The sequence below is a fragment of the Benincasa hispida genome, chromosome 7 (genome assembly GCF_009727055.1).
Source record: "Benincasa hispida cultivar B227 chromosome 7, ASM972705v1, whole genome shotgun sequence".
Lineage (NCBI taxonomy): Eukaryota > Viridiplantae > Streptophyta > Magnoliopsida > Cucurbitales > Cucurbitaceae > Benincasa > Benincasa hispida.
This window is the reverse complement of record NC_052355.1, coordinates 3,886,110-3,899,672: the sequence shown is the minus strand read 5'-3', so window position 1 is coordinate 3,899,672 and position 13,563 is coordinate 3,886,110. Positions and strand designations below refer to the sequence as shown.

The window sequence follows — 13,563 nt, the reverse complement described above, 5'->3', positions numbered from 1 at the left end:
GCCGAGACGGTTGGTCTCATCAATAAATTTTGTCAATTTCCTCTTTTCTTCTTCTTCTTATTCCCACAATCAGATCAGAGGTAGAGAGAGTCAAATCTACTTTTCAGTGGTAGAGAGAGTCGAATCTACTTTTCCCATCACAAAGCAAGAAGCTATTGAGGAAAATTATTGAAAGTATGAGAGAAAAGGTCATGATGACAGTAGAAATGGAGGAAGAGGAGAGAGATGGAGATCAAATTAGAAATGTAAAGTAGAAAGGTGATAGGATAAGAAAGAGGATCATATTTTTTTAAAACACTAATACATCATGGTCGGTTGGTTAGTGGTCAGCTTATCGGTTTTTTATGGGAAAATTGACCACTGACTAATCGACATTACTTCGTTTGGTTTCGGTCAGTCGGATCGATTTTCCATGCTTTTACGTATATCCCTATTTGTTTACCGATTAAACACAAGAAAATATTCAATAGAAATTTAAGTTTTATCATAAAGATTATATTATAAACATTTTCAACCTTGTGCATCGTACATACTCTGTAGGTTGATTACAACAGAAAGTCGATGGATTCGTACACATACTTCTTGGTCAATAATCGATGGATTCATACACATACTTCTTGGTCAACAATATATTATATAGTTTAATTGAGTTGAGCTATGATCATTTTAGGTATATCGTAATGAAAATTGGTAATCATAATAAGATTCAATTGATAGATCAATCGTAATGCGCCACAATCGCAAATGTAATTGGATTGCTTTTGATCACGTTTACTTAGAATTATGAATATGTCACATTTATTATTACCATTGTCGTCACTGTCTAGAGTCAAATGGTAATAATAATAGTAAAATAATAATAAATGTGACAAATTCATATTTCTTATACTATAATAGCAACAATATCGACTAATGAGTCTTATGTGATTTTGAAACTCAATCAAATTGATCATCGAATTGAATAGTATTTTTCAATTATAGACTTAAAAGTGATTCCACGTTTCATTACGATTACAAACCTAGGTTACCAACAACAAACGTAATTAGAATTAAAAAAAAAAAACAAAATGGAATAGTAAGGAACCCTGATTCCCCCTTCACTACTTCACTCTCTCTCTTCCTATCTTCAGCTGCACAGCCTTCTCCCAACTCATTCCATTTCTTCTTCTTCCGGCGGCCTTCCTGCGGCGTTTGTCGAGCAGCGCAACCCACCACCCATCTTTGGATATCCTTGGCGGCACGAGCTCTAGTTCTACGGTGGCAACGCCCGGTTACAGCTGATCCACACAACCCCGACGGCGTCTTGTTGCGCACGACGGCAGCAACCTCAACGTCTATTTCCAGAGACGCTACTTTCCGGCGATTTTTAGAGTTCCCATTGCTCTTCGGCGCGAGCACCTTCCACGCACGAACAACAACTCCTCTAAGCTCGATTCAGCGGCTTTCAGCAGCAATCCACTTCTCAATCAACTTCGATTCGGTTTGCCCGTATTCCGTAGGGGCCACATTGGTGATTTTCAACTCGATCACGTTCCAGCAAAGATTCGAGTCCTTTTGGTAAAGTTTCATGGTTAAATTTGCTCTAATTTGTGTTGGATAGAATTCAAGTGTTTGAATTCGATTCTATTGCTTGTAGCTCTTCTTTTTTAGGTTCTTACTAGTTTCCAACCCTTTTGAAATCTTTCAGCCAAGACCCGACCTCTTTTTGGTAAGATTTGGGTGGTAACGGTGCTTTGAAACCCTTTCGAAGTCAGATGAAATGATTTAGATTAATCTCTAACCCTTAGGAATTATTGGTTGTAGTTTCTGACTTATTCGGAGTGTTCAAACTGAGGTTAAAGGTCGTTTTTAGGTAAGAGCGTCCCACAGGGATACTCTTTCAGATTCGAATAAGGATTTTCAACTTAATTCAAACCTCGAAGTATTGTCCTTTTTGTTTAGGTCTCTTTCGGACTAATTTAGGAGCACCGTAGGCAAGTAGAGTCTTACTTGTTGGGTCTGTATGTATGTTGTTTGTTATTATGCTATGTTCTTTTGTGCTATATTTATTATTTATGATGTAAATACTTGATGCTCTTAAACCTTTATGGGGTTTGGATGTTTAAGCTTGCAGAAATGTTATGTTGTGACGACTAACATACTGGGATGTTTATAAGCATGTGTTATTCTTAAAAATGTCTGATTAAGCATGCAATTTCTGTTGAGGGTACGCTGTTGTTTTATGTGGTTTTGACATAGAGAAGGGTTAGAATCATATTGTAGGACTCATAAATTCGAGTGAGATTGTGTGAGAAAAAAGTTCAGAGTAATTCATGCATTTATAAAGGAAAGTGGGTGCACATCGGTGTGCCTTAGGTAAAATGGTCGTGGGCTGATATTTCACCGTTGGGGAGCATTGATGTCTTGGGTAAAGATGATCAAGAGTCTATGTAATGAGTCTACAATTACAAAAGAAAAATATTGGGGCTCTTAAGAAAGAGGTACAATATGTTGCCTAGTCATTGAGACATTGGATAAAAATGGTCAAGAGTCGAACGTTGAGCATCGTAGAGAACATTGAGGCCCAAGATAAAAATGGAAAGGGGTTGCTGCATCTTGAAGGAATTAGTCTGAGAGAGCTGTGGGAGGGCTAAATATGAGTGTTGAGTAGTTGAGTTGAGTGAGCTCGTGAAGATTGCATAAAGATTGTGTGTGTGTTACGTGATGTCTTGATTTATGTGTTTAATATGTTGGAATTCTTATTTTCTTTCCATATATGAGGAGCAAGCGTAATTGTTGTGAATAGCATGATGTTTGCCTCGTATGCTATTTGGTGGCTCCTCAAGTATGAGCTGCTTACTCAGTATGCGTATGTACTGAGCCACCAACAAATTTTGTAGGTGATGATGATTTTTCCTCAACACGTGTTATGTACTAACCCACAAAAAATGTAGTTCATGTCTGATTATTTGTCATATATTGTTCAACCTGAGAAACGGGAAAAAAAAAACGATGACCAATTTTATTAGACTTTTAGATCCATCACCAGGGTTTTGATTTTCTGTTTAATGTTTGATTTCCCTTATGTTTGAACTACCGAATTGTACCTATGATTGAGGGTTGAGGGAGTTTTATTCTTATTGTCTATTTTCACAACATAACTTTATCCCTTTTAAAAAAAAGAATAATAATTTCTACATATCTGTTGTGTTTCTCACGTCCTCATGCTATAATAGTTACATCATGTTTTGAATTATGTAGTTGACTTTGTTAAGTGTTATTTTGTTCATTAGGATATGAGGAATAAACCTATTTTAAATTTCATATGCGTGGTCAAGCTAGATAACACTTGATATTCCTGTATATTACAAAATTAAACTATTTCATTCATAATGCAGCAATCATTCAGTCTCTATCCAGCACTGGCCTGAGGAACATAGCCAACTGGTGCAGTTTATAATTCAAACAGGAAAAGGAAAAGGAAATGCTACGAAGACGACTGTGTTATTTACTATCTAGCTCACTTGCCTCTGTTCATACTAAACCCCCACCTACTAGTGTGATAAACCAAGCATTATCACGTCCATTCCTAGAGTTCCAGCAAAACCCTAGCCTTGATCGTCATGTAGGTTTCCCTCATTCTGTAAATATCTTTGGTTTTCGAGCTTACAGCCTTTTGAGCTTAAATGATCTGAGAGACAAAGTTCCGAGGAAACAGAAGACAAGAAAGGGTCGTGGTATTGGTTCTGGAAAGGGGAAGACGGCTGGGAGAGGTCACAAGGGCCAAAGAGCGAGAGGCTCTGGGAAGCTTGGGTTTGAAGGGGGTCAAACCCCGCTTCGTCGTAGGCTTCCTAAAAGAGGCTTTAAAAATCCTTTCAGCCTCACATTTCAGGTATTTGATTTATGTATTGATCTTAGTTGCTTGTGATCTGTGTTTTAGAAAGCCCACAGCCCCTTAAGCTCGAGGCACAGACCGCAAAACCTTTGTGTGATTGCGTCTCACTTCAAAGAAGCAAGGCTCCCTTAATGAAGCCCACTTGAGGCGCATGTCTCAAGGCTTATGACGTGTGCCTCAATGCATCAAGCTTGATTTCTTACCTTGTTTTATGTTTCTAATTTTTAAGAAATAATTATTTTAATATTCTTACCATCTCAAATAAAAGCTCCTTTTTCTTAGCTTTTTATTATTGTTCATCATACTAATGTTCTGCATATGTGAAAACTTTGTTTACATTTTTCTATTGTATGATTTGTTTACATTTTTCTATTGTATGATTTGTTTACATTTTTCTATTGTATGCCTTATTAAAAGAAGCCCGCGCTTAAGCCCAGGAAGGCTATTATGCTTTAGTGCACCTCCAACTTTATTTATTTATTTTTGGAACTTTTTGCAATGGTTTGATGCAGAATTCTATAGTGCTTTCCATTTTCATCTCGAAGAAAGCAAGTCTTTAATATTCATATCTAGTGGCAATTTTTTTTTCTTTCGTAAATTGCATGAGATGTAATGGGCAATTCATATTGTATGATCTTTAGAAGATTTACCTTCTGCACTTTGCATTACTTAATGTACAGCACATTTGGTATCTTCTGATGTTTGATCCCTAGCGATATTATTTTTGATAGTGTAGAAGACAAATATGTGCTCGGGCAGAATATTTTTAACTTTAAGTATTATGATATTTCTTTATTGATTTTTTTGTTTTTGTTTTACGACAGCCAGTTGGTTTGGGAAAAATTGCTAAACTTATAAATGCCGGGAAAATTGATTCTTCTGAATTAATCACTATGAAAACTCTCAAGGTATCATATGACTTCTATCTTCTATGTGTTTATCAAAAGCCTGAAGTACTTGTTTTTTAAAATTGTATCGTATAATTATACTTACCATTATGAAAACAGGATACAGGTGCAATTGGAAAACAAATAGAGGATGGGGTAAGATTGATGGGACGTGGTGCTGAACATATTAAGTGGCCAATTCACCTAGAGGTAAATCTTCAACTGAAAATGCTTTTCCTTTTCCCTTCTCTTGTTGACTTCAAAACCTATATGCTCCTTAGTTAAGCTTATGCTCTGTATAAATTATTCATCATTTTGGTGTATTGTCATGCTACTAATTCGAAGCTAGTGCACTCCTCCTAAGAAGCTCATACACTTTTATGTGGCTGCGTGTGCATGTCGACACCTGTTGGACACTTGTTGGACACGTATCAGATACTTGTTAGTACAAAAAATGTGTTAGACATGGATAGAACGCTTGTTGGCTAGACTAAAAAGATACACATACGAGAAGAATAATAAATTGAGTGTGAAAAACATAAAAATAAGTTTTTTAAACATATAAATGCATCAACCCATTTAATTTTGAATTTTCTTTTGGTATAAAAATTAAACATATTTGAAAAAAAATGTCTTTGTCGTGTTGTGTCCTAGATTTAAAAAAAAATATGTCATCGTATCCATGTCGTGTCCTATCCGTGTCGAACGTTTATTAGTTATTCTCAAATAAGGTTCGATGCTCTTTCAAGGTTTGAATCTAGCTTTCTTTCTAATCTGGTTTGGGATCCAATTGCATTCAGATTTCAGATTGCCTGTATTTGCTATAACAAGAGGAATATGTTAGGTTTCAATGCCTGCACTCAGTAAAACCCAACAAGAGCAACAAAAACACAGCAATATCTACTCTGTTTTACAATATATTTCCTAATAGAAGTTCCAAAGCAACAATATAACTAGATGAGTATTCGATCACAATATTATAAAGTTCACAAGATAGCCAGCACATTCGAGAGAGCTGAATGTCCTCTCCAAATCTCAGCCTCAGCCAAAATGTTCAAACCTGAACCATCACCTGAAAACCCTTCTTAAACCTCCCCAGTGGTCCCTACTCGTAACCAAATTCTTTAGCTCACATTCTGCGCGTCATTTGTCACCTTTGAAGTTCCCTTGTTACGCCTTCGAGAGTATGTATAAAGGATTGGGGGTCTCACATAATATTCTCTGTTTGCAGTTTTGTAGACATTATTATTTGCTTGTGATTGACGTGCTTAGTTTACATAGTATTGGGTAGTCAATGTTCTCAAGTCTCAAGTCTCAAGTCTCTCGTCTTAACCAAGTGAATTGGTCCAATAGTCTCAGATCTAGGTAGCGAGAGCTTCTTGCACTTGGAACTGATCTTAAATGTGTGATGTTTTCAGGTGTCGAGGGTCACTGTTAGAGCGAAGGAAGCTGTCGAAGCTGCCGGTGGGACTGTTCGAAGAGTGTATTACAACAAATTAGGATTTCGGGCACTTCTCAAGCCTGAGTGGTTTGAAAAGAAAGGCAGACTCCTGCCACGAGCAGCGAGGCCACCACCAAAGCAGCGAGACAAAGTCGACAGCATTGGCCGCTTGCCTGCTCCAACTAAACCCATTCCTTTTTCAGTTGAAGACGAAGAGAGAGGAAAGGCAGCTTCCAATTTGTCTACCTAATCATAGTTCGACTTTGAATTAAGAAATTTAACTTTTGGTTGCCTTTTTCAAATGCAATTTTCTCTCCCGGTCATGATTTTTCTTTGTACTAGTGTTCACACATTTCTTAGGATTAATGGACGTTGGCCGCTCTTCACCTGAGATTTTAAGGATTCAGGGTGGTAATAAAAATCGTATGTTATCTTACTATCAAGTTCAATAAAAGATAATATGTGCATAACTCTTAGATATATGCTTTTTAGGCTAATATTAATGGGGGCAACAAGAAGAATGTCCCAAACTAGGTAGTATTAAAAAAAATTAGCAAACTCAAATAAAATTGTAAAAAATGTTTAATCCTAATTTTCAATTCAGTACTAGATTTTATGAAAATGAATGTTTAATAGTTCCTGAATTTTGAATCTTATTCTATTTTGATCCCTAAATTTTTAAAAGTATTTGTTTTAGTCCCTAGATTTTTAAGAAATGTTTATTTTAGTCTTACTATTAAAATTATGTTAACTCTTCAATATAAATATGAGGGAGTGTGTATTTTATTGGATGGGAGTTTGTATTTTATTGGATGATTATGCACTACATGTGTTGTGCAAGATGAAAGCGAAGTAAAATTTCAATAATCAACATGTCAAAATATTGAACGACCAAACTTTTGAATTAAAAATATCTTTTAAATTCAACCACATTGGAATCATATTGAAAATTATTTGGTTGCTTAGTCATAAAAAAAATAGAAGTCACCATGTCATTTTTTTAAAGACTTAACAAAATCTCAATATATCATGGACCAAAATAAGCACTTGACTAAAATGAACATCTTTTAAAATTTAGGAACCAAAATAAAACAATATTCAAAATTTAGGGACTAAAATAGACATTTTTAAAAGTTTAGGGATTAGAATATAATATTATTAAAAGTTTAGGACCAAAATAAGATAAATGACATAAATATCTAGCAACAACAATACCATTTGAACTTATTTACCTAAACTGAAGGGGATTCTAAAAAGAAGAGAGGGAATTGACAACAAATTACAAAATTGCAACTATATTTTATTCAATTAAACCCACTTTGGAATCCTATTGAAAATTGAAACTTTAGATTTTTTTGAATGTGACTAACTTATTTGGTAGTTTAGTCATCAAAAAAAGAAGTCACCTCATCATTTTTTTTAAACAGTTAACAAAATCTTAATATATCTTGGACCAAAATAAGCACTTGACTAAAATGAACATCTTTTAAAGTTTAGGGACCAACATAAAATAATATTCAAAATTTAGGGACTAAAATAGACATTTTTAAAAGTTTAGGGATCAAAATAGAATATAATTAAAAGCTTATGACCAAAAAAAGATAAATAACTAAATATCTTGCAACAACAATATCATTTAAACCAATTTACCTAAAATAAAGGGGATTCTCAAAGAAGAGAGGGAATTGACAGAAAATTTCAAAATTGCAACTATTTAAACCCACTTTGGAATCCTATTGAAAATTGAAACTCTAGATTTTTCTTTAGTGTGACTAACTTATTTGGTAGCTTAGTCATCAAAAAATAAAAGTCACCTCGTCATTTATTTAAAGAGTTAACAAAATCTCAATATATCATGGACCAAAATAAGCACTTGACTAAAATGAACATCTTTTAAAGTTTAAGAACCAAAATAAAACAATATTCAAAATTTAAAGACTAAAATAGACATTTTTAAAAGTTTAGGGATTAAAATAGAATATTATTAAATGTTTAGGACCAAAATAAGATAAATGACATAAATATCTTGCAACAACAATATCATTTAAACCCATTTACGTATGAAGGGGATTATGAAGGAAGAGAAGGAATTGACAGCAAATTTTAAAATTGCAACTATATTTTATTCAATTAAACCCACTTTGGAATCCTATTGAAAATTGAAACTCTAGATTTTTTTAGCGAGACTAACTTATTTAGTAGCTTAGTCATCAAAAAATAGAAGTCACCTCGTCATTTTTTTTAAAGAGTTAACAAAATCTCAATATATTATGGACCAAAATAAATACTTGACTAAAATGAAGATCTTTTAAAGTTTAGGGACCAGACTAAAATGAAGATCTTTTAAAGTTTAGGGACCAAAATAAAACAATATTCAAAATGTAGGTACTAAAATAGACATTTTTAAAAGTTTAAAGATCAAAATAGAATATTACTAAAAGTTTAGGACCAAAATAAGACAACTGACATAAATATCTTGCAACAACAATATCAACCCATTTACCTAAAATGAAGGGAATTCTGAAAGAAGAGAGGGAATTGACAGCAAATTTCAAAATTGCAACTATATTTTATTCAATTAAACCCACTTTAGAATCCTATTGACAATTGAAACTCTAGATTTTTCTTTAGTATAACTAACTCATTTGGTAGCTTAGTCATCACAAAATAGAAGTCACCTTGTCATTTTTTTTAAAGAGTTAACAAAATCTCAATATATCATGGACCAAAATAAGCACTAACTAAAATGAATATGTTTTAAAGTTTAGGAACCAAAACAAAACAATATTCCAAATTTAGGGACTAAAATAGACATTTTTAAAAGTTTTTGGATCAAAATAAAATATTATTAAATGTTTAGGACCAAAATAAGATAAATGACATAAATATCTTGCAACAACAATATCATTTAAACCCATTTACCTAAACTGAAGGGGATTCTAAAAGAAAAGAGGGAATTGACAGCAAACTTCAAAATTGCAACTATATTTTATTCAATTAAACCCACTTTGGAATTCTATTGAAAATTGAAACTCTAGATTTTTTTAGCGTGATAAACTTATTTGGTAGCTTAGTCATCAAGTCATTTTTCTAAAGAGTTAACAAAATCTCAATATATCATGGATTAAAATAAGCACTTAACTAAAATGAACATCTTTTAAAGTTTAGGGACCAAAATAAAACAATATTCAAAATTTAGGCACTAAACTAGACATTTTTAAAAGTTTAGGGATCAAAATAGAAAATTATTAAAAGTTTAGGACCAAAATAAGATAAATGACATAATATCTTGCAACAACAATATCATTTAAACCCATTTACCTAAAATGAAGGGGATTTTGAAAGAAGAGAGGGAATTGATAGCAAATTTCAAAATTGCAACTATATTTTATTCAACTAAAGTGATTTTAACATTAAGGGATTGTTTGGGCGCTCATCATGAGATGATATATCCCCACACCCTATATCATTTCAGTGTTTGGAGACCCATATCCTATCTCACAAATTTTAATTGTTTGTGGATCCATTTTTGGAACGTGTTTCGTATCTCACTGTCATTTTCCTTCGGTGTATCATATATCATCTCAGTGCTTTAACATACTCGATCATACAACTCCCCAGACATCAGAACTCCCCACATTCTATATCATCTCAGCGACTAAACAGCCCCTAAGTATGATCATACCAGAGTTTTCATGAATGCAAAAAAAAAAAAAAAATGATAACAAAGGACTGTATATATTTCTATATACGGTGGGAGAAAATAAGTCTAATAAAGAAAAAGATATAAAATTTACCCTTATGGAATCGCTAAAAGATATAAAATGCACCATCATCAAACATCAAAGCATTCAAGAAAGTAATATATCAACTAAGGTGCTTGAAATAACTCACTAAAGGGATCCGTAAACTTGATTTTTTTTTTTTTTTTTATCTAAGGGCACTAGCTTTCACACATTCACTGTCGGGACTCGTACTTAGTCGATTTCCAGGCATCCTAATTGATCACAACAAAAACAGCTCTTTTTACCCCTATCCATGCATACACATTACAGATTTATTTTTCTCAAATCTTTCTTTTAATGATATTATATTACTCCACTCAATCTTTTGTGCACAATTTATTTTCAACCGGCAAATACAATATTTTATTTTCCCTTAGTATCACATTACCAACCATCAAGAAAGACGCCATCTAACCAGTGGGGCCCTTCGAGGTGGCAACTTGATTAATTCAAGTAAACACATGCTTTACTAATAAGAACCTAAAAGAAAATGGTTACGTGCTTATATATGCAAGCGACTCAAAGAGGGACTTAAAGATAACTTAATTCAAGAATAGGTTATCCTATTTCCATAGCACATCATCTATGCAAATTTAGAATAACTCATAGGTAATCATAATCATCACATACTCATCAAATTTCACAACTAAAGCACAACATCATATTTTCTTTTCAAAATTGAAAAAATTTCTCTGAATTTTAGCCACTCAAAATATTCACAAAATTAGCATGCATAAAGTCTTTTTTTCCTAGACATGTGTAGCAAGATAAAAACAACAAGACAAGAAAAACATGTGTAACAGGATAAAAATTAGCATGCATAAAGTCTTTCCCCCACCCCAAATTGAAACATGCATGGTTCTCAATGCAATAAGATAAAATTAAACACAGAGAGTCAGCAAAACTAACAAGATTAGTGAAGTGATCCACAGAAGTTAGGCTTGTGGACTACTGCTTTAGACTCTAAGATATATTCTTTTAATTAATCTTCTAATGAAAGTTTCCTCTACTGGGGTTGGACAAACATAAAAATTCCTATGGTCGTGGGAAGGATAACTAGTTGTGGGAAGGATAACTAACGAGATATAGATATGGGATGAAAGACATTACTGGTAGTGGTGGACCTAAATTGGGTTGGAAAATCGCATAAGACCACCCAAAATTAACTTCCACCCCTTGTTTGATGCACCAAAAGCTATGAAGCAAAACTTAAAATGACCACTATCATCTATTTTTAAAGTGGTATATGTACCTGTAAAAACACATAAAAACATTTCTATTAGCGTAAATAGTAACAAAACTGTATAGATAGATAGTGATATACATCTTTCACTATCTATCATAAATTTGCTAAGCAAAATGGATTATACTTAGATTCATTTCATTCAACTTTTCGAAAAATCTTGGAATCAAGGTGTATGATTCAAATGCATCTCCTTTTAACATCTTTACTATGTATTCTTTTGTGCTCCAAGCTTTTTGACAACTTATGTTATCTCTCTCTCTCCTTATGTCTCTTTGGTAAACCTTTGAATTCATCAACTAAATATTTAATGAAGATTTAGAGTTAATTTTGGGTTGAATCAAGTAAAAAAAGCCGAAAATTATTGTTTGGTTGTTTGTATTTTTTACGAGTTTTTATAAACATGTCATGTGCCTATTAAATAAAATTTGATTTACTCGTAGAATTCTGGCGCTGATTAGAATGAGGAGTTCATGTAAGTTGCATTATAGATCATATGCATATCTTTTTTCAATTGAATAAGATGTTGATCGTGTTCAAAATTTTAAGAATCTGATGTTCCAACCATATAAGCTATTATAAATTGAGTGAAGATCAATCAAAGATAGAGTTCTATCTTTGTCTATCCCTGATAGACAAAGGATAGGCATCTATATCTATTTATCTTTGATAGACAAAGATAGAGTTCTATCTTTGTCTATCCTAGACAGAGATAGATGTCTATATCTGTCTATCTGAGATAGAAAAATAATAATATAAAACATCACGAATCATTTATGCAATTTCGATAATAAGATGCTGACGTGTTCAAAATTTTAAGAATTCAATGTTCCAACCATATAAGCTCTTATAAATCATGTGAAGATCAATCATAGATAGAGTTATATCTTTGTCTACCCCTGATAGACAAAGATAGGCATCTATATCTGTCTATTTGAGGTAGATAGAGATAGAGCACTATCTCTTTCTATGTCGATTCCTTTCGATCAAATCCTTCCTAAGATGAATAATACGTACTAATTTTGAATTTTCGACTAACTAGTTTCCAAAATAGCTTCGCAGTGTTGTATGCAACAACTTGTTGGAATTATGGAGCAAAAGTTCAATAACTTGGTTGATGAATTAGGGCATACAAGAACAGTTGTGGTCCTTTGAGTTTTATTTTTTCAATGTTTGTTTGTTTGTTTTTTTTTTTTTTTTTTTTTGCAGAATAAAGCATTAGTGAAGAGAATACTATAAAACTCAAAGAAGAAGAATTGTTCTTCACTCAGCAACGCAATGTGAGACATTACAAGAAGAAGAACTGTACCTGTGTGATTGATGGAATTGACGAAGAAGAATGAAAACCTCTGAGTTGTGTAGTGATGAACAATGGAACTGATCAATGAAGAAGAAGAAAAGGAATTGAAATCGATGATGAATCGAAATTGAACGAAATTGTTTTGGATTGAACGAAAATGAAACTCAAAAGAAGAAAAAGAAGAACACAAAATCGCCATAGAAAATTGCGAGGGTAGTTTGGGAATTTTTAAAAAATTTCGTTGATATTATTTTTTGCTATAGTAGATAAATAGTTTGTATTTTTTCCATTTTTGACAATTTCCCATCTAATTATGAGTATAAGGAAACCTATGGTAAATATAAAATTGATGCTCATTATCAAGAAAATATTGACAAAATTTGGATATCAAAATTCTCGAAATCGATTCCAACTCATTTATGACAAATAAGGGGAAGAAAGTTTCAAACCACTCTTCTGGTCCCTAAACTTTCATAAACGTAACGATTTAGTTCATGAACTTTCGTTAGTAAAGATTTAATATTCGTACTTTTAAATTTGTAACAATTCGGTCTCTAAACTTAATAAGTAACGATTTAGTTTATGTACTTTATAATTTATAATGATTTAGTCCTTATTGTAAAAATTATAATAAAAATTAGTGTCATTTTTATGTGTAGTAAGTTTTTTTTTGTCTGTTTATCAATCTATAGGGGTAAAAATTTCATAAAATCATACTAACATTCTTCAAGATAGGAACTTAAATCATTACAAATTATAAATTACAGGATTAACTCGTTACTTATTAAAATTCTGGTACGATTGTTATAAATTTGAAAAGTATAAGAATTGAATTATACGAAATAAATTATTGTTTACAAAAAAAATCCAAGGATCAAAAGTATTGGTTTTTTAAGAAACTTTTCAATATACAGTTGTGAAGATTTGAAAGATTGATGAGAAATCTTTGTAATTATCTCCTAAAAAATAGCAAAACATATGACTATAATGGTGGCTATATATAGAAAACAGCCTGCCTAATTTTCTAATGAAC

At 32.6% G+C, this 13,563-nt stretch overlaps 1 protein-coding gene across 1 annotated transcript; it reads left to right on the top strand.

Annotated features, from left to right (window-relative positions):
* Nucleotides 1–1,067: 1,067 nt before the first annotated feature.
* LOC120082180 (50S ribosomal protein L15) lies at nt 1,068–6,641 on the top strand. The gene is made up of 5 exons (XM_039037436.1): nt 1,068–1,557; nt 3,378–3,871; nt 4,699–4,782; nt 4,882–4,971; nt 6,180–6,641. The coding sequence occupies exons 2-5, from the start codon at nt 3,464–3,466 to the stop codon at nt 6,450–6,452; spliced, it is 855 nt and encodes a 284-aa protein (XP_038893364.1). The 5' UTR covers nt 1,068–1,557; nt 3,378–3,463; the 3' UTR covers nt 6,453–6,641.
* Nucleotides 6,642–13,563: the final 6,922 nt, after the last annotated feature.

Bases quoted from the DNA above. Each gene is read 5' to 3' on its own strand.
- LOC120082180 (XM_039037436.1), top strand. From the start codon at position 3,464: ATGCTACGAAGACGACTGTGTTATTTACTATCTAGCTCACTTGCCTCT. The intron at 4,783-4,881 runs GTATCATATGAC...TTATGAAAACAG, and splicing joins TCACTATGAAAACTCTCAAG to GATACAGGTGCAATTGGAAA. The intron at 4,972-6,179 runs GTAAATCTTCAA...TGATGTTTTCAG, and splicing joins AGTGGCCAATTCACCTAGAG to GTGTCGAGGGTCACTGTTAG.